This window comes from Xyrauchen texanus, chromosome 41, assembly GCF_025860055.1.
Source record: "Xyrauchen texanus isolate HMW12.3.18 chromosome 41, RBS_HiC_50CHRs, whole genome shotgun sequence".
In the NCBI taxonomy this organism is placed as follows: domain Eukaryota; kingdom Metazoa; phylum Chordata; class Actinopteri; order Cypriniformes; family Catostomidae; genus Xyrauchen; species Xyrauchen texanus.
In genome coordinates this window covers 3,913,265-3,935,316 of record NC_068316.1, presented here as the reverse complement: position 1 = coordinate 3,935,316, position 22,052 = coordinate 3,913,265, and the positions used below count along the sequence as shown (strand labels likewise).

The 22,052-nt window shown below is 41.8% G+C and overlaps 1 gene segment (V, D, J or C); it reads right to left on the bottom strand.

Moving 5' to 3' along the window:
• Positions 1-2,714: 2,714 nt before the first annotated feature.
• LOC127634233 (immunoglobulin kappa constant-like) overlaps positions 2,715-22,052 on the bottom strand; it is a 26,744-nt gene continuing 7,406 nt past the window's right edge. The window contains 1 exon segment of the C gene segment in view: positions 2,715-3,160. Coding sequence covers positions 2,844-3,086 — 243 coding nt within the window.

The window sequence follows — 22,052 nt, the reverse complement described above, 5'->3', positions numbered from 1 at the left end:
CTGTTTGGAGACAGCGTTCCTTTTCCGCTGTCCGCCAAAGCAGACAAAGAGCTGCTCAGAACATCTAAAGTCCTGCGTGCCGTCCAAGAATGTACACAAAGCAGGTACAAGAAACAGCTACGAAGGGGCTGGGTCTGCCTCCTCCCGGGGCAGCGCTTGCAGGTTCACTCCCTGGTCTCTGAAGGGTGTGGTAGGAACCTTGGGCACGTAGCCCGGTCGCGGTCTTAGGACCACGTATGTGTCCGGCTGACTGAACTCCAGGCAAGAGTCGCTAACAGAGAACACTTGCAGGTTCCCAACCCTCTTGATGGAGGTGAGCGCGATCAACAGGGCAGTCTTGAGAAAGAGGACCCTGAGTCCAACTGATCAGGCCTGCGAGGACCACTGAGAGATCCCAGGAGGGGAACAGGCTTGGCCGGGAGGGATTTAACCTCCGAGCACCTCTTAGGAACCTGGGGATTAAGTCATGCTTACCCAAAGACTTGCCGTCTACTGCATCGTGGTGGGCCACGATAGCGGCGACATACACCTTTAAAGTGTAAGGGGACAGCCTCCCTTCCAGCTTTTCTTGCAGAAATAAGAGCACTGACCTAACTGCGCACCTCTGTGGGTCTTCAGCCTGGGAAGAACACCAATCTGCGTACAAGCGCCACTTCAGGGTGTAAAGATGCCTTGTAGAAGGGGCTCTGGCTTGGTTGATCGTGTCTACGACAGCAGGTGGTAGACTAGCTAGATCTTCCGTGTCCCATCCAGGGGCCAGACGTGGAGGTTCCAAAGGTCTGGGTGTGGATGCCAGAGCGTGCCCTGCCCCTGAGAAAGAAGGTCCTTCCTCAGGGGAATTCCTTCGCCATGTTAAGAAAGCGAGCCTTGTCGGTCTCACGCATCTCGACCAAGTTCAGCCACAGATGACGTTCCTGGACCACGAGCGTGGCCATCGCCTGCCCGAGTGACTGCACTGTGACCTTCGTGGCTCTTAGGGCGAGGTCGGTCAATGAGCGCAGTTCCTGCAGCACATCGGGATCAGGGCTACCCACGTGCAGATCTTTGAGCGCCTTGGCCTGGTGGACTTGCAGGAGGGCCATGGAGTGCAGGGAGTAAGCGGCATGTCTGGCGGTGCTGTAGGCCTTCGCGGTGAGCGAGGATGTTGTCCTACAGGCCTTGGAGGGGAGCACAGGGCAACCCCGCCAGGTGGTCGGGTTTCCGGGGCATAAGTGGCGCGCAACAGCCCTATTCACCTGGGGAATCACCATGTACCCATGGGCCGATCTGCCATCGAGGGTAGCGAGAGAAGACGAGCGAGTGGCCTGGTGACGAGTGGAGAGGGGTGCTCTCCACAATGACGTCAGCTCGTCATGCACTTCCGGGAAAAATGGGACCGGGGGGGCGAGGCTGTGAGCGGTGCACAGACCCCAGGAACCAGTCATCCAACCGCGAAGGCTGTGGGGAGGACGGAGGGTTCCAATCCAACCCCATAATAGCGGCAGCCCGGGAAAGCATGTCGGTCATCTGCACATCCGCCTCAGCCTGGACGTGCTGGCCCGAAGGCGGCAGCCCAGGGGAGTCTTCAGCATCAGATACCGTGCTCTCTGATGCAGCGGCGAGCTCATCCGCTTCGAGCTCGAGAGGATAGGCAGACTGGCTGTGAGGTGAGCCGCTGTTACTTCGAGCAGGGACGGGAGTCAGCGAGTGTGCTGGGGGGCGGGTGGTCCGAGGGGGTGTACCCGGCAGAGCTGCATCCGCTGCCATCCCCAGATTTCCTCCATCGCCAGCCGCATCTGCCTCAATCCTGTGGGAAGAAGGAGCAATACGGGGGGTGGCTGGAGTGGCGTGCTTGTTGAAGGCGAGCAGCGACCGCAACGTTGCCATGGTCATGCCCTCGCAGTGAGAGCATGAACCATCCACAAACGCTGCCTCAGTGTGATCGCTGCCCAGACACACGAGACAACGCCTGTTGCCATCTGAAGTGGAGAGCACTCTACCACATCCAGGAACAACACAGGGGCGGAAAGGCATCTTTAAAAAGATGCGTCCTGAAAAGGACGTTCAACGCCACTGTGTTTTGCTCTTTTAGAGGAAATACTCTTTTACACAAAAGGGAAATCACTCTTTTAACAAAACTTTCTCAGAGTTTTTTCTCTGCGCTGTCGAAGCGCCCAGGGGCAAAACTGCACTGCCGTGCAAGGAAAGATAAAGCTGCTGTAATGCACCGTCAATCCAACAGCATGCAGAGCGTTCAGAGGAAACGCAGGAACGGATGTGTGACTCGCAGCAGACTGCATGCACTACCATCGGCTCCGAAAAAAAATTCTGAATGAACTAGACGTATTTCCTCGCCTTTATACCCGTATGTCCGGGGACGGGGTATGCAAATACTGTCTGCCAACTTCTCATTGGCCTTTTTTCATAGTTCAGAGGCATATTCGGCCCTCAAGCGAGACCCCTAGTGTCAGTTCTCCGACACAAAATCGAGAGAGCGACAGACGGGGAACTGTTCATAAATTGATACATGTACTGAGAACACCATATGTTTGAGTTCCCTAATTTGACTTCATGATCTTGTTTCATAATGTCTCTGCAGGTGTTTTCATGCTTCATTGAGTGAAGATTATTTATAAAATGTGAGATAAAGTCCTGATCTAACTAATGACACAAATAATACAAATGAATCAACTTTTCAAATAAGAAAGACAGGAAACTTTAATAACTGATGATTTTATTAGTTTATTGAATTTTGACAAGAGAAAACTGAAAGACAAAAGCACACATATACTTGTGTGAATAGAAGTCACTGTTAGTCTCCATGTGAGACATGAGTGAGAAGAGCAGAAGAGAATCCAGAGGATCTACTCAGAACACTGATCTCTCCTCACTTCTCCAGTGACTGACAGCTTCCCGTTCTGTGTGGCCTCACAGCTCACTGTGACCGCCTTCATCCACTCGTCCTGAGAGAGAGTCAGACTGCTGCTCCAGCTGTACAGACCGCCCTTCTCCAGGACCCCAGCACTGCTCTTCTCAGACCTGCTGCTCCCGTCCACCTTCCAGCTCAGGCTCCAGTCTGAGGGGAAGCCCTTGTTGGCCACACACATCAGTGTTGCTGTGTTCTTTGTGGAAATCTCTTCACTGGAGGGCGGCAGGACGCTCACTTTAGGACGAGTGATGCCTGACAAATACACAATAGACAACTTCAAAAGAAGAAAAGATTTCTTTCTCCAGATTGAAACTAAATCAATTACATTAGTCAATTATATATTTTGAAGATCTTTAAAGATATCATTGAAAACTTTCAACATTAAACTGCAAGTTTGTTTCTTCATGTTGATCTGTTCAATCATATAAAGAACAATTTATTTCCCCAAAGACTCTGAATGACCAAAATGATGTCAGATTGATGAAATGATGAATAAAGTTCACATATCTTTATATGTTTGCAGTTTGACTTACACAAAAGTTCAAGAATATTTTCCTTCATAAATTTCTCTTTCTACATTAAGAAATAACTATGAAAAGACATTGCCCAACCTCAAGAGAATAGAAAAGAAAATTCTGTACAATGATGAACTTTTAACAGTTCATTTGGTGAAAGAATTCCTCCAGTAAAACTTTATATGTTACATATTACATTAAGAAACATTTCATATTGAAGGAGCATTTTTATGAACTCTTGATAATGTTCGTCATTTAAACACAGAGTCATTTAACATCTCCAAAAACTGAATAACATCTCACTTCTGTACCAGCAACAAATTCACATGTGCTGACAAAGTGTAAATTAAGTGTCTTTAAAGTTCACCTTCATTTCTTGAAAAACAGCCAAATTATTCAATCTGTCTAATCAGATATTATTAATAAATAATGAAATATAAATAATAAAAGTGAGAGAAATCACTGAACTCATATGTGTGTCAATTCAACATAAAACTGACACATTCCACATTATAAAAACACATAAAACATTAAAATGATGATTTGATGATTTACTTACTGCCAACATCCAGTCTGGTGCCGCTGCCGAAAGTGTACCACAGTGATACAAACTAATAGAACAGCTGCACAAAAACCTCTGAGCTTCACTAACTGCACTTTAAACACATGATCACAAACACATCTTTACACAACACACATTCAAACATGATTCATTTCATATTGTCATCAACTACTGTTTCAAAAATACAATAAAAACATACATATTACATTCAGAATTATATACAACATGTTTATTACTATGTAATAACTCCTCTATAACACATTTGATTTAGTTTGATCTACTGAATGCTCATGAGATTTCCACAATGAACAAAAATCATTAGAATTTCAACCAATTGTAATTAATAACTAAAAGATAAAGATTGAAATGTATGAATGTAATTTGACATGTAATTGTTTCTTATTTCTGCTGTTCTCCTGTAACGCTCACATTTTCTGCTGAGAGGAAACAGTTTTGAATGTGTGTCCTGCCCCTCTGATTAAAGCACAATATCTAGTCAAGTGGTTTTTATTGTCTTTTCAACCATATACAGTTAGTACAGTACACAGCGAAACGAGACAACATTCCTCCAGGACCATATATATACCTATATACTTATATAAAGTAAAATAATAACATGTGCAAAAAGTACGGGACAGTACAAGAAATTTCTAACAATGAACAGGACAATAGGCACAGTGAGAGAATGTGCAGCACCGACCAGTACACAGTAGTGCAAAAAGATGACAGTTTCTAAAAACGTAAACATAACATACTATGAGATTGTGTTCTATGCACATAGCAGTTATTGAGGTAGCAGACAGTAATTAAAGTGCAACTCAGGACACGTGTGTGTGTGTGTGTGTGTGTCAAACCAGTCCCTGAGTATTGAGGAGTCTGATGTCTTGGGGGAAGAAGCTGTTACACAGTCTGGCCGTGAGGGACCAAATGCTTCGGTACCTCTTGCCAGACGGCAGGAGGGTAAAAAGTATGTGTGAGTGGTGTGTGGGTTCATCCACAATGCTGGTTGCTTTGCAAATACAGTGTTTTTTGTAAATGTCTTTGATGGAGGGAAGAGAGACCCCGATGATCTTCTCAGCTGTCCTCACTATCCTCTGTAGGGCTTAACGGTCCAAAACCGTGCAAGTCCCAAACCAGGCAGTGATGCAGCTGCTCTGGATGCTCTCAATAGTCCCTCTATAGAAGGATGGGGGGGGGTGGGAGATGTGCTTTCCTCAACCTTCAAAGAAAGTAGAGACGCTGATGGGCTTTCTTGGTGATAGAGCTGGTGTTGAGGGACCAGGTGAGGTTCTCCGCCAGGTGAACACCAAGGAATTTGGCACGCTTGACGATCTCCACAGAGGAGCCGTCGATGTTCAACAGAGAGTGTTCACCTTGTGCTCTCCTAAAGTCAACAACCATCTCATTTGTTTTGTCGACATTCAGGGACAGGTTATTGGCTCAACACCAGTCCGTTAGCCGCTGCACCTCCTCTCTGTATGCTGACTCGTCGTTCTTGCTGATGAGACCCACCACGGTCGTGTCATCTGCGAACTTGACGATGTGATTCGAGCTGTGCATTGCTGCACAGTCATGAGTCAGCAGAGTGAACAGCAGTGGACTGAGCACACAGCCATGGGGGGCCCCAGTGCTCAGTGTGGTGGTGGTGGAGATACTGTTCCCGATCCAGACTGACTGAGGTCTCCCAGTCTGGAAGTCCAGGATCCATTTGCAGAGGGAGGTGTTCAGGCCCAGCAGGTTCAGCTTTCCAATCAGGTGCTGAGGAATTATTGTGTTGAATGCTGAGCTGAAATCTATGAACAGCATTCGAATGTATGAGTCCTTTTTGTCTAGGTGGGTAAGGGCCAGATGGAGGGTTGTGGCGATGGCGTTGTCCGTTGAACGGTTTGGACGATACGCAGACTGCAGTGGGTCTAGTGATGGGGGCAGCTGGGTCTTAATGTGCCACATGACGAGCCTCTCAAAGCACTTCATGATGATTGGTGTGAGTGCGACGGGACGGTAGTCATTGAGGCAGGACACTGAAGACTTATTTGGCATGGGGATGATGGTGGTGGCCTTGAAGCACGTTGGAATGACGGCGCTGCTCAGAGAGATGTTGAAGATGTCGGTAAGAACATCTTCTAGCTGGTCTGCACATCCTCTGAGCACTCTGCCAGGAATGTTGTCTGGTCCAGCAACCTTCCGTGGGTTGACTCTACGTAGAGTTTTCCTCACATCCGCTGTGGTAAGACAGAGCACCTGGTCGTTGGGAGGAGGGGTGGTCTTCCTCGCCACCACATCGTTCTGCACTTCAAACCAAGCGTAGAAGTCGTTCAGCACATCTGGAAGAGAGGCATCTTTGTCACAGGCCACTGATGTTGTCCTGTAGTTGGTGATGGCCTGGATGCCCTGTCACCGCTGTCCTGGAAGTGACTGTGGCTTCTCTGGGCATGTGCGCGCTTTGCCTCTCTGATTGCCCGGGAAAATTTGGCCCTAGCTGTTCTTAGGGCTGCTTATCGCCTGCTCTCAAGGTGGAGTCTCGGGTCCTCAGCAGCGTGCGCAGCAGCGTCCGCAGTCATCCACAGCTTCTGGTTGGAGCCTGTGGTGATAGTCTTGGAGAAAGTGACATCATCAATGCACTTGCTGATGTAGCTGGTCACTGATGCTGTGTATTCCTCCAAGTTGGTAGAATCGCCATATGTTGCAGCCTCCCTGAACATGTGCCAGTCAGTACACTCAAAACAGTCCTGAAGAGCAGAGATGGCTCCTGCTGGCCAGGTTTTCATCTGCTTCTGAAGCGGTTTTGTGCGTCTGACGAGCAGTCTGTATGCTGGAATTAACATAACAGAGATGTGGTCTGAGTAGCCGAGGTGGGGGCGGGGCACCGCCCGTGCACGCCTGGGATGTTTGTGTAAACAAGATCAAGCCGTTCGCCCCTCTCGTTGCAAAGTCCACATACTGATGGAATTTAGGGAGCACTGTCTTGAGATTCGCATGGTTGAAATCTCCAGCGACAATAAACAGTCCGTCGGGGTGTGCGTTCTGCAGTTCGCTCATAGCCCCATACAGTTCACAGAGGGCTTCCTTAGCGTTAGCGCTGGGAGGAATGTAAACTCCGGTTATGCAAACAGTGGTGAATTCCCGTGGTAAATAAAAAGTTCTGCATCTAACAGTCACAAGCTCCAACAGCGATGAACAGTAGCTAGAGACTAGCATAGAGTTCTTGCACCATTCCGTGTTGATGTAAACACACAAGCCACCACCGCGAGTCTTACCGCAGAGAGCTGTATTTCTGTCGGCACGAAACGAGGCGAGCCCGTCTAGCTGAATGGCGGTGTCCGGAACTTTGTCGCTGAGCCACGTCTCCGTGAAAACAAAGACGCAGCAGTCTCTAAACTCACGCTGCGTAGCCTGCTGGAGTCAGATATAGTCCAGTTTATTGTCCAGGGAGCAAACATTTGAGACCAGGATAGACGGGAGAGCCGGCCGGCTAGGGTTTGTTTTTAGCCTAGCATGGACCCCCGCCCTCTTGCCGCGCTTCCGCTTTCTCGCACACCGCTTACAACGTCCTCTCCCCCGGCCACTGGCATCAGGCGACACCAAGGACTGGAGGCTTGGTCTCCGCAGCAAGCCAAGTATGTGTAGCGCCTCCTGCAGGTCATCATGCAGCTTGGTTTTTGCATGAATCTTATACTTCAGTAGTGTCTGGCGATGGTAGACACGAACACCGGTTGCTCCGATGTCCATGTGCCGCAAAAGTCTGGCTTTTTTAACAAAAATAGCACCATTTTGGACCCGGAGTGGCCGCTGCGTGCTACCGCGCTGCCATCTTGGATTGGGATATATCAGACTGTCTGTTAGTCAGGACTGTCAAACCAACATCACTGTTCACAGCCCTGTGTTTAGGGCTGGAGCAATTTTGGGAGTGTTACGAGGACTTGTGCTCAAGAGCTTCGAATTCCAGCGTGTGAACTCAATAGCTGAAGTGTGTTTCAGTCTGGATATCTTCATTTCCCATGGAAATCTGTGCATATGATTCCCTGTTCAAAGCTGTTTCCCCAAGTTACCAAAAGTAGGGTTCTTGCTTCACATACACACATATCCAAGCACTGATGCCACATGTAATGTGTTGTTTTGGTTGTTTTTTTGTGAAAATATAATTGCAAACTGAACTAGAAACCTCTTTTTCTCATGCCTTTATTTTATGTTGGTGTAAAGAACTAAAGAAAAAAGAAGAAAGTAAGAAAGAAAAGTTTATTATTTTGTATGCATGTAACCGGTGGCTTTTAGAGCTTATCTGTGGTATCTTTTTGTAATTTTAACAGGCTTACTCCTGTCTGGCACCTGAACAATTTAATTTAGATAAATGTTTTTAATGATTTATTTAAAATGTCTTTCCTGGCAGCTGCCACCATTACAACTTAGACTGTCAGGACAGAATATATTTAAATATGCATTCTGACATTACCCTTAAACTAATTTACATTTAGACACTTTGCATTGGCTGCACATGCTTCAGTTGTCTGGGAGTATTTATTAGTTCAGTGAGTTTGAAGACTGAAGACAGAAAACTTCTTCATACAGAATCTAAATCCACAGCAATCATGACTGTCATCAGCATCTTCATCTGGATGTTAACTAGCTACTGTTTTAGAGGTAAGAACAAATGAAAATTAAACTCATTCTACTCTAAATGACTGATCATGTGTGCTAGAAATGATTTCCCACTGAAAAGGAAACCAGTTTGTCTGAACTTTTACTAATATTAATGTTTTGTCCTTCTGTAGAATCAAGAGGTTCAGTGACAGTCACTCAAACACCTGCAGTGAAATCTGTTAATCTCGGTGACACATTTACTATCACCTGTAAAACCAGTCCTAAAGTCTATCAGTTTGGGGGTTATCATTATCTTGCCTGGTATCAGCAGAAACCTGGAGAATCTCCTAAACTCCTCATATATGATGCAATAAAACACATCACAGGAACTCCATCTAGATTCAGTGGCAGTGGATCTTATAGTGATTTCACTCTGACCATCAGTGGAGTCCAGACTGAAGATGCAGGACATTATTACTGTCACAGTTACAGCATCAACAGTGAGTCCAGTTGTTCACACAGTGATAAAGAGTCGTACAAAAACCTCCTTCAGTGAAAGAGGAACTACTGATACAGAAACAGTTTCTCTGAATGTTTCATTATAAATTGACATGGACACAAAGTTTTAGATTTTGATATTTCACACTCAACACTACATATGAAACTGGACGACACATTTTATTATAAAGGTCAATTCAGTCATTTTTGGTTGATGTTTTACTGGCTGATATGACACTAGTCTTAAACTTTACTGACACCTATCCATGTGAATACAGCATCATGCAAACATAAAACATTTGTTTTCACAGATGTCATATTTGAATGTAATTCATCACTTTAAACATTTGACTTGTTTCACCCCCTCAATTGGACAGACTCATATAAAGTGAGAGGTGATGTCACATACATGTTGTTCAGAATTAGAGCAGAAAAAAAGAGCAATATAAAAGTTAAGAATCACAAGTTAGTGAGTGTTCATGTCTGTCATTGATGTTTATTTATTTAACTGGCATGGACACTGTGGGCTGTTTTTTGCTTGTTTTAAGTTTAGTGCAAGTTAAGTGCAATGCATTTTCTTTATTGAAGCTTTATATTTCTATAGAAGTTTATTTTAATGTTGTTTTAATTTCAGTTATATTGCTGCTTGCTTTCACTTCACTAAAAAACTCCTAATTGTCTGTAAAAGAGAGCATGATTAGGACTGTAATCTAAAGCATTCATGCTAATCACCCTCAAACGAACCTTAGAACACCTGCAATTACAGACCAGGGCAAACTACTGCCCGCGGGTCGATTTATCATGAATGTTTTTATCTTTCCTTTATCTGGCTTTGGGACCTACCGTGCATCCACAAGCTTCTAATATGCCCAGGGTTGCCAGAGTGGCATTTATTTTTTGTCCTGTGGATTAACCTTGCAACAAATATTAAACGCTGCGGCACCTCTCGATGTTACAGTTGTTTACTTTATGTGATTAGGTTAACCACTCTCAAAGGTCCGCCGAAACCCCACTAAAAACATGGATCATCGCAAAACAAGATGAAGTCATTGCAATTGCATGGCAGGGTAAGATATTTTCGTTTGCCTCCAAATACTTTGTAATTAGCTTTGCTATTGTTACATATTTTTGTTCAGTTTAAGGATGTACAAAATCAAAGAAAAGAAAAAATAATTACTTTTACACAAACTGGTTTGGAAACACTTTATGTTGAGAAAAGGCATTAATGCAAAAATATAGTGTCACATGTCAGAATTTACTTTAGCCTCTGTTATAGATCCGATGCTGCAAACATGACACTTCCAGGAATGCAAACAGAAATATCTCGTATCATGCACCGGTCATCGACAAGTAAAAGGAGAACAAATGAATGGACACTCTTTGTGATTAATTAAATTTTTTGCGATAGGCGCAACATCAGGACCAATATTACAGTCCTATGAGAAGGGCAACATCTCGTTTTTGATTTCAATTCCTCCTCTGATTATATTTATTTGTGAAATTAAAATGTCAGTAAGCGTGCTAATTTCAATAATTCAATGCTCTCCCCATTGTACCAAAACTTCGGAGGAAAAAAAATGTGGGACTTCAGGGAGGCGAAAGGTAAACAATTAGAGATACACACACATTTCTGTATGGAAGCGGCTTAATGGCAGATTCACAAAGTGAAAATGCGTAAAACAATGTTTGGGAAATTTGCCGTCCTCTGCCTGTTTCCATTCAAATGGCCTTTTATCAGTAAAAATTGTGTGTGTGATGACGTAATGTTTAAAAAAACACTTTGCAGCATAAGTTTTGGTTTATCGCAAAAAAACGGCAAGAAAACATTGTTTTACGCATTTCACTTTGTCGATAACAAAATACAGCAAAAAGTGGATGAAACTAGACTATTGTATGTCCTAATCTGCAGATGAAGCATTTTGACGTCATTTTCAGCGACAAATCATGTGAAAAAACAAACTAAGCAATAAATGTTTAGTACATGAAGAACTGTTCTTTACGTTGTTTTAGTAGCACATAAACGTGATTTAATATATTACATTTGTGTTAATTACGATACATCTCCACTTTATACAGATCACCGCACTATTTTCAGAAGCACCGTCAGTGATTTTGATCTGGAACCGGACCTGTAGCTGGAGAACATCTACAGATACATTCAGTTATATTGTCTATATTTTGGATGTGTATTTGGGTACATATTTCTAATTGCTTTTGGATGTTCAGCCATCCATTTAATAATTAACAACCTGTAAGTGGACATCACAAGAAGACAAACTAAGGATCCAGTGATTATTCTATATTCTACTATATAAAGCACTATATAAACCATAATTAAATGCAGTCAGAGAAAAAAAAAGATACTGTTAAAAACAATTAAATGAACATTTAAAAAGGTACACTATAGGTCCTTAGGGTATAATTACTGTGTTTTTTTACTATGTATTGTGGAAACCGAAGAAAATGAGTGCAAACAATTCAGGAGTGACTGAAATGAACAATGACAAACATGAGACGTGTAGAAATAAAGATGACTGTTTGTAGCATTTAGAAAGCAGCTGCAAACAAGATTATTTTCATAGAGTCAATTTGCATTAACACCACATGCTTCAGTGATCTGAAAGTGTTTATTGTGCTGTGAGTTTCACACTTCACTGAGACTCTTTAGCAAAATAACAGATGACAATAATTAAAAATACCATTTATCACCATTCTCACGTACAGTGTAGGGGGTAACGCGATAACAGTAACACTTGTTATGTAATCAGATTACTTTTTTGAGTAACGAGTAAACTAACGCAATATTTTTATTTTAGACCATAATATCAGAGTAACTTTTTAAATAAAGCCTCGAGAAAGCTCTGAGAAGGCTGCACTCAAACTAACAACAAAAAAAAAGCCTACCTGAAAGCGTGTCACTGCTCCTCATCTCCTCAATTCCATACTCGAACCTGAAGATCAAATACACTGGTGCCGGGGGACTGGAGGAGACTGGGAGCAGTGACACGTTTCAGGTAGGCTTTTATTCTCTGCCTTCAGTTTGTTTGAGTGCAGCCTTCTCAGGGATTTCTTATTTGTCAGTTCAATGCAACAAAACCTCTCATTAACTTCTCGAACACTTCAGCTTCACAATAATAATAATAATAAAACACACAATAAGGCACGACAGTCACTGCACTCTGGTGCACATCTCTGCACAATCAGTGTAATGAGAAACAGCTTTAAGAAATAATGTCAACCAGCTTGATGAGCCACACCACTCTCTCTCTCCCATAGACAGACACACGACCATGCGCCCATCACCACAGTAAGTTATGTTTTAGTGACCTCTGCCTTCCGAAATTACCTCTAACCCCTGCTTAGCTTACGGTCACACCATCTTAGGTGTGCCCATATCGTCTGATCTCAGAAGCTAATTAGGGCCGGTCTCAGTTGTACCACAGAGTGCTCCTTTAAAATATGTCTCCATAAAACTTGGGAAAGCTCGAGGAACATAAACATAAATTGGGGGCTCATCTGGGATCACACACACATGCAAAAGAAAAAACTAATCCACAAAAACGTACGCCTAGTTGGCGTTACACAAATCCTACATGGAGGAGTCATTATTGTCATAGTGTTGTTTCTGTCACTCATACGCAGCTCAAGCATCATTAATAACAGAAAACCAAAAAATTCAGCCAAACAAATCAATAATTTTCAGGTGCACACTCTTCAGTCTATAAATTTGAAGTCATATGGCTCATCAAAGATAAAACACTCCAACAGAGATACTAAGGAATTTTATAGAGAAGAATGCATGAAAAATTCTCAGTTACATAGTGACTACGTTTACATGGACACCAGAATGCGGCTTATTGTGAGAAATCATCGTTCTTGTTTACATGCACTGTATAAACAGTGCACTCTTTACTCCTGTATATTCGCAGCTTCTTCCACAGCAACATATCGTTCCCGCGACTCTTGTGTAAATAACAAACATGGTATTTGAGGAAGACTTCACAATTGTATTCTCTGTTGCATCACTTTATTTCAAGATATTCCAGAAGTGTTGCTATTTGTTTCCTTACCTTTCCATTGAAACTGCAGTGAAATTGCCCTTCAATATTGGGGTTTCCCTTTGTGTAAAATTCCCTGGTAACACTTTATTTTTATGGTCCCACTACAGATATTTAACTGACTGTAAGTGGCTAATCAACTGACTTGCTATAGCTAGTAAACATTAGATCTCTTTCTACCAAAGCACTAATTGTAAATTTAATTATTAGAGATCATAGTTTGGATGTGCTCTATTTGACTGAAACCTGGCTTAATCGGATGAATATATTAGTTTAAATTAATCTACTCCACCAGGTTATTGTTATAAACAAGAGCCTCATCTGAAGGGTCGTGGGGGAGGTGTTGCTACAATTTTTTGGTGTTACTCAGAGGACATGATATAAATGTAAGTCTTTTGAACTAATAATGCGTATTGTGACAGTGTCAGATATAAATAAAAAAACATGTTGTGTTTTACCCTTGCTACAGTGTATAGATCACCTGGGCCTTATTCTGATTTCCTTGGTGAATTTTCTAATTTTTTATCAGATCTTGTAGTTACTGTAGATAGATCTTTAATTGTTGGTGACTTCAACATTCACACAGATAATGAAAATGGGATTAGCATTTATTAATATTCTCAACTCTCTTGGAGTCAGATGACAGAGATTTAATTCATATGCAGATGATGTTGATAATATAGAAATTCTGCAGCAGGGCGATGACATCTCGAATCATTACCTCGTCGCTTGTATGCTGCGATCAGTTAATGTTCCTCAATCTACACCACGCTATCGTTCAGGTAGAACTATTGTTTTGACCAATAAAGACAGCTTCACTAATAATCTTCCAGATCTATCTCATACACTCAGAAAACCCCAAAGCCTAGAAGAACTTGATGAAATAACAGAAAATATAAATACAGTCATCTCTAGCACTCTTGATATTGTTGCCCCCCCTTCAATTAAAGAAAATTAAAGAAATTTCCCAGCACCATGGTACAATGATCACCCTCATGCTCTCAAGAGAGCAGCTCAGGGTCACGTGATGCCATGTGAGGAGCGGACGTGTGATCCACGACCTCTGCACACTTTGCTAGATTTTAATTATTTTTGTGTTATAATCCGGTGAGATTTGATACACCCTGCTACATATTTGCTCTTTGAAGTCAGTATGTCAAAACATTTGAAACCTCTGGTTCTGGAAATAATAAAAGACACTTACATGCTCAAGCTGAAATCTCTGATGGGCCTGTGGACCGGGGACTCGATTTGGATGGCGTGGCATTGGAAATTAAGAGTCAACTCTCCAACATGTTTGTGATGATGACGAAAGTTGTTGCAGACTTAGAAGATCTCGCTGTAATATGTCAATTGATTATGGCGATGGAAGCAAAATTCTCTGAGTTGGTTGGCAGAGTGGCAGATGTTGTGAAGTGGATCGATTATCTGGAGTCAATGAAGAGGGAATTATCTGATAATCCGTCAGTGACCAAAGTTGATCTGGAACACGTTCTTGAAAAACTTGAAGATCTTGAGAATAGGAGCTGCAGAAATAATGTCAGAATTGTTGGAATTCCTGAGCATGAGGAGGGCAGAGATATGGTGAAATTCCTAGATGAGCTCCTCCCGAGTCTGCTTGACATAACAGGCCATAAGCTGGAAATCGAGCGAGCTCACAGGGTTCCAGATTGTAGATTCACTGAGGGAGACAGGCCCTGATCAATCCTGGCCAAATTCCTGAGATTATCCGATAAAGATCTTGTGTTATGCGAGGCGAGGAGTAAAGGAAAGCTTTCTTGGAAGAATCACAACATTTTCTTGTTCCCAGACTTTGCAAATTCGACGAGAGAAACTTTTACATCAAAGGAAGATCACTTTTGCACTGATGTTTCCATCAAAACTGAGTATAAATACTAAGGATGGTCGCAAAGTATTTTTATGTCCCAAGCAAGTACTGCTCTTTATAAAAACATTGGAGCGAGTAAGCATTTGGTGTTTCTCATTTGAGTGGATTGACTCGCTGTACTTATTCTTTGCTGTTTGGAAGCTGGGCACCATTTTTTGTTTCTTTTTTGTGATGGTTCTGTCTAGCGGCTGGAGTTTGTTTGACCGCTTTTATACTGAAGTTCCCGACCAGTGAAAAGGATGACCACAAAATATCTACATGCCTACAACAAGCAATGTCTTTTGTACAGTTGATGGGCTGGGGAATCATGGTGTGTTTCTTGTGTGGCCTCTGGTTCAACTTGACTCATTGAATATCAATTGACCGTTCGAAGAACCGTGATGCTTGTTTTGTTTCTTTTTGAGCTTTTGAGATTTGTGGAGGAACATACCTTAGGTACAGTTGTAGATGAATCTGCTTTTTATTTGTGCTTATGCCTTCTATTGGTTGGAGTTTGTCTTTATAAAGTATTTTTCTGTTATGTAATTTTGCCTCAAAACATTTGTATAGAAACACCGGACTTGAGCAATCCGATGGCAAAGTTGTCTCGGAGATTCTCGCAGGCGTACATGGCCTCTTTGAGTATAGAAGTATTGATGCCAGTTGGCACTGTCATGCGCAGGGTTAATGTGCACATTTTTATTTTTTCTGTTTGTTTTGTTCGTGGGTTTATTGTTGCAATAATGTTGAAATGTGGTCTTTATCATTTTTGTTTTTAACACACAATTAAAGTTTTCAATTATATCAAAATGTCAAATGTAAATATGAGTGGATTGTCTCTCTCCACGTGGAATGTGAATGGGTTGGGGCACCCTATAAAAGGAAGGTTATTTATTTTCTTAAACTTAAGATATATGATATAGTGTTTCTTAAAGAAACACATCTTTCCCTGCAGGAAGCTGAAACATTTGTGAAGATATGGGGTGGATATATTTTCTTTTATTGCTGGCTCAAGTAAGAGTATGGAGTCATTATATTGATAAATAAACATCTACAATTCAAATGTCTCAAACAGATTAATGATAAATTAGGAAGAGTCATTATTGTTTTAGCTGAAATTCAGGGGAAAAGATTTATTTTGGCTAATATTTACGCACCTAATGCTGATGATCAGGGCTTTTTTATAGATCTTGAAGGGATGTTGCAAACCGTTGGCACACCACATGATGTAATATTAGGAGGAGACTTTAATCTATTGATGGACTCAGTCCTTGATCATAGTGAAGCAAAAGTGTGTAAGCCCCCTAGAGTAACATTGACGCTTCACAGACGTATACAAATCTTGGTCTTACAAATATTTGAAGACTTTTGAACCCATCTGGTAGGGATTATTCATTTTCTTCATCAGTCGATAAGATTGATTCTAGAAGAGATCAGACAGCAGTCTTGGTCAGTAATACAGTAGTCTTTGTCTACTGATGAAGATATTAGAAACTTTGTGGAACCATTAAAACTCCCTAAACTGATGACTGAGCAAACAAATTCTCTTGATTCTGAGATATCCTTGGAGGAGCTTGACTGCCAACAGGCAAGTCTCCAGGGTCAGGAGACCAAGAAGACCAGAGCAGATAAGGTGGACGGCCATGAGACCCAGAAGACCACCTCAGGGTAGGGACTGGATCAGGAGGCCTGGTTGGCAGCCACAAGGCTGAAACAGGGTCAGGAGGCCTGGGAGGCAGCCACAAGGCTGAAACAGGGTCAGGAGGCCTGGGAGGCAGCCACAGACTAGAGACTGGAGCCATAGAAGGCGGAGCCACGGCAGGCTCGAGGGGCGAATCTGTAGAAGGCGGAGCCATGGCAGGCTTGATCCTAAGAGTCCAGGATGACTGTGAAATGACCTCAGTGTACTTGAACATGAGCTGAGTCTCGGGAGAGACCTCTGTGGTCGTGGGCATGGTCTGAGACTTGGGAATGACCTCTGTGGTCGTGAGCATAGACAGAGACTAAGGTACGACTTCTGTAGTAGTGGGCAAAGGCGAAGACTCGGAGACGACCTCTATGGTCGTGAACCTGGGCATAGTCTCGGAAATGACCTCTGTGGTCATGAACATGGGCATATTCTCGGAAACGGCCTCTGTAGTCGTAGGCATGGACATAGTCACGGGAACGACCTCTTTGGTCGTGAACACTGGCAGAGACTTGGAAACAAACTCTGTGGACATGAACACTGGTAGAGACTTGGAAATGACCAATGAGATCGTAGGCATGGACATAGTCTCGGGAATGACCCCTGTGGTCGTGAACACTGGCAGAGACTTGGAAATGACCTCTGTGGTTTTGAACACTGGCAGAGACTTAGAAACAGAAGCCTTTATCCTCCTCGCCTGGGAGTCCAAAGTCAGCAGCGCAAGCTCTGGGACGGGCGATTCTGGTAACGCAGTCTCTGGGATGGCCGAGGCTGGCAATGCTTGCTCTGGGACGGATGAAGTGTCCAGCTTGTTGGCCGTGGCAGGCGTGGGCGTTGGCTCATTGGCCGTGGCAGGCAGGAGTACATACAAGGAGTACTGTGAGGAAGGGTCTTCATGACCCTACGCACTGACATCAGTGGTGGGAGACAAGAGAACCAACTCAGACTTGATTGGGACATGGTGTGGAGCAGACTCAGACTTGACTGGAACATGGCGTGGAGCAGATTCAAACTTGACAGGGACATGGAGTGGAGCAGGCTGAAGCGTTGCTGTGACATGGCATGGAGCAGGCTGAGGCCTGGATTTGACAGGGCACTGAGCAGACAGAGGCGTGGCTGTGAAAATCAGTGACCCTACAAAAACCGGGATTGTCCTGTGTAATAAACCGGGACCTCTGATCACCCAATCTATAATTCAATAATAAACAAAACATTTCGCTGCACGAAATAACTTCATATATCATTGTGCATTTTATTGTGGAAAAAACTATAAAAGAACATATTTTAAGCAGTTTGTCAATGCTTTTAAAAAATAAATAGGTGCTGTTTATCTGTCTAGTCTGCTTTAGCAATAAAAAAATTTCAGTGGACCACAAGAGACTACAGATGCATACATGTGTGGATAAATTATGCCTAAAAAGACTTCATAGCCCAATATTAATTATTTTTTTCTGAATTTTTATTCTGATATGTAGTTTTAGTAAACTGTGAGAGACGTGATGTGGGTGGCTTGACTTAATGACTTTTTGATGCGAGCACCATCTTGGCTGCACAAACGCTGCATGCAATTTTACCAATTGTCAGGTCCCGTGCAAAACTGCCTTGTAATGTTCTAGTACATTGGATACATACCTGTCTTTATGTGTTCGTCCTGCCAGCCACCTCAGTAATTGATGTTACACAGCAGTCTCCATAGCAACATTCATGTGTATTGGTTGACTGAGTGTGCCACTCTGCAGGTGTGTTTGCTCAACATGGTGAAACAAACTCTGGCTATGTCTACGAAATCAGGAGTGATACGACTGCTTGAAGACAGAGTCAATTTATTTCTGTTTCGTTATTTTTATTTATTTATTTTGTTCATTGCATCAGAAATCAAATGCCATGGACTCGGTCAAGACTGAGTAAAAACGTATCAGAGACGTGACAAGTTCATGTCCACTAAAATTGGACGCGTGACTTGGGACTCGAGTACCCCAACTCTAATACTGAGTTTTGAACAGTTGATTGAAACATTCATAAGGTCAGTATGACTGATGAGATCAGACTCAGTGTAAACTGATGAATATGATCAAAGTTCATCTCTCCATTAGTCAAACTCAACTGTCTCATTTCACACAATAAAGAGTCAAACAGTGAAACTGAGTTCAAATATTTGCATCATCAGGTTGGAGTGATTGTGTTCCTCTCAGAATAGAGCAGCTCCATCAGCAGATGTTCACCATCATAATACCATCAACACTTAAACAACATGTTCAACTCCTGTCTGCAAAACATCAGATTTACTTGTTTTCATTAAAGGACACAAAATAATCTTTGAAACATTCTCAATCATGCTGGATCCTGTATGTTTATATTTCAAAATCTGTTCATAAATTGATGCATTTCCTGAGAACACCATATGTTTGACTTCCCTAATTTGACTTCATGATCTTGTTTCATAATGTCTCTGCAGGTGTTTTCATGCTTCATTGAGTGAAGATTATTTATAAAATGTGAGATAAAGTCCTGATCTAACTAATGACACAAATAATATCAATAAATCAACTTTTAAACAAAGACAGGAAACTTCAAATAATGTAATATTTTATTAGTTTATTGAATTTTGAGAAAAGTGAAAGACAAAAGCACACATATACTTGTGTGAATAGAAGTCACTGTTAGTCTCCATGTGAGACATGAGTGAGAAGAGCAGAAGAGAATCCAGAGGATCTACTCAGAACACTGATCTCTCCTCACTTCTCCAGTGACTGACAGCTGCTCTTTCTGTTTGGCCTCACAGCTCACTGTGACCGCCTTCATCCACTCGTCCTGAGAGAGAGTCAGACTGCTGCTCCAGCTGTACAGACCGCCCTTCTCCAGGACCCCAGCACTGCTCTTCTCAGACCTGCTGCTCCCGTCCACCTTCCAGCTCAGGCTCCAGTCTGAGGGAAGCCCTTGTTGGCCACACACATCAGTGTTGCTGTGTTCTTTGTGGAAATCTCTTCACTGGAGGGCTGCAGGACGCTCACTTTAGGACGAGTGATGCCTGACAAATACACAATAGACAACTTCAAAAGAAGAAAAGATTTCTTTCTCCAGATTGAAACTAAATCAATTACATTAGTCAATTATAGATTTTGAAGATCTTTAAAGATATCATTGAAAACTTTCAACATTAAACTGCAAGTTTGTTTCTTCATGTTGATCTGTTCAATCATATAAAGAACAATTTATTTCCCCAAAGACTCTGAATGACCAAAATGATGAAATGATGAATAAAGTTCACATATCTTTATATGTTTGCAGTTTGACTTACACAAAATTTGAAGAATATTTTCCTTCATAAATTTCTCTTTCTACATTAAGAAATAACTATGAAAAGACATTGCCCAACCTCAAGAGAATAGAAAAGAAAATTCTGTACAATGATGAACTTTTAACAGTTCATTTGGTGAAAGAATTCCTCCAGTAAAACTTTATATGTTACATATTACATTAAGAAACATTTCATATTGAAGGAGCATTTTTATGAACTCTTGATAATGTTCGATCATTTAAACACAGAGTCATTTAACATCTCCAAAAACTGAATAACATCTCACTTCTGTACCAGCAACAAATTCACATGTGCTGACAAAGTGTCAATTAAGTGTCTTTAAAGTTCACCTTCATTTCTGGAAAAACAGCCAAATTATTCAATCTGTCTAATCAGATATTATTAATAAATAATGAAATATAAATCAAAAACGTGAGAGAAATCACTGAACTCATATGTGTGTCAATTCAACATAAAACTGACACATTCCACATTATAAAAACACATAAAACATTAAAATGATGATTTGATGATTTACTTACTGCCAACATCCAGTCTGGTGCCGCTGCCGAAAGTCCACCACAGTGATACAAACTAATAGAACAGCTGCACAAAAACCTCTGAGCGCTTCACTAACTGCACTTTAAACACATGATCACAAACACATCTTTACACAACACACATTCAAACATGATTCATTTCATATTGTCATCAACTACTGTTTCAAAAATACAATAAAAACATACATATTACATTCATAATTATATACAACATGTTTATTACAATGTAATAACTCCTCTATAACACATTTGATTTAGTTTGATCTACTGAATGCTCATGAGATTTCCACAATGAACAAAAATCATTAGAATTTCAACCAATTGTAATTAATAACTAAAAGATAAAGATTGAAATGTATGAATGTAATTTGACATGTAATTGTTTCTTATTTCTGCTGTTCTCCTGTAACGCTCACATTTTCTGCTGAGAGGAAACAGTTTTGAATGTCCCGCCCCTCTGATTAAAGCACAATATCAGACTGTCTGTTAGTCAGGACTGTCAAACCAACATCACTGTTCCTTCAGTTCTCACTCATTCACAGTAAAGATGACAGCACACGCTCTCATTATCTGCTCTCTACTGCTTTTCATTGCTGGTGAGAATCTGTTTCAGTGCATTTAACTAATATAAACTCAATTTAACTATAGAAAGTTTTTTTATTATTATTTAAAATGTCAAAAAATGCTCTTGTGAAATAATATTTTATTTTATTTTGTGTTTCAGAGTGTAATGGACAGTACACGGTCACTCAGAGTCCCTCAATAACAGCTCAACCAGGACAACAAGTTAAAATAAACTGTAAAACCAGCCGTGATGTCCACTGGGACAGAAGTTATGGGTACCGCTTGCATTGGTACTTACAGAAACCTGGAGAAGCTCCTAAACTCCTCATATATTGGACAAACAACCTCCAGTCTGGAACTCCATCTAGATTCAGTGGCAGTGGATCTAATAGTGATTTCACTCTGACCATCAGTGGAGTCCAGACTGAAGATGCAGGACATTATTACTGTCAGAGTTATCACGACATCAACAGTAAATATTTGTTCACACAGTGATAAAGAGTCGTACAAAAACCTCCTTCAGTGAAAGAGGAACTACTGATACAGAAACAGTTTCTCTGAATGTTTCATTATAAATTGACATGGACACAAAGTTTTAGATTTTGATATTTCACACTCAACACTACATATGAAACTGGACGACACATTTTATTATAAAGGTCAATTCAGTCATTTTTGGTTGATGTTTTACTGGCTGATATGACACTAGTCTTAAACTTTACTGACACCTATCCATGTGAATACAGCATCATGCAAACATAAAACATTTGTTTTCACAGATGTCATATTTGAATGTAATTCATCACTTTAAACATTTGACTTGTTTCACCCCTCAATTGGACAGACTCATATAAAGTGAGAGGTGATGTCACATACATGTTGTTCAGGTATTCAAATAGATTCATCTAGTGCTGGAGTCTCTTGTTTGATGGAGTGTGTGTGTTGATAAAGTGATTT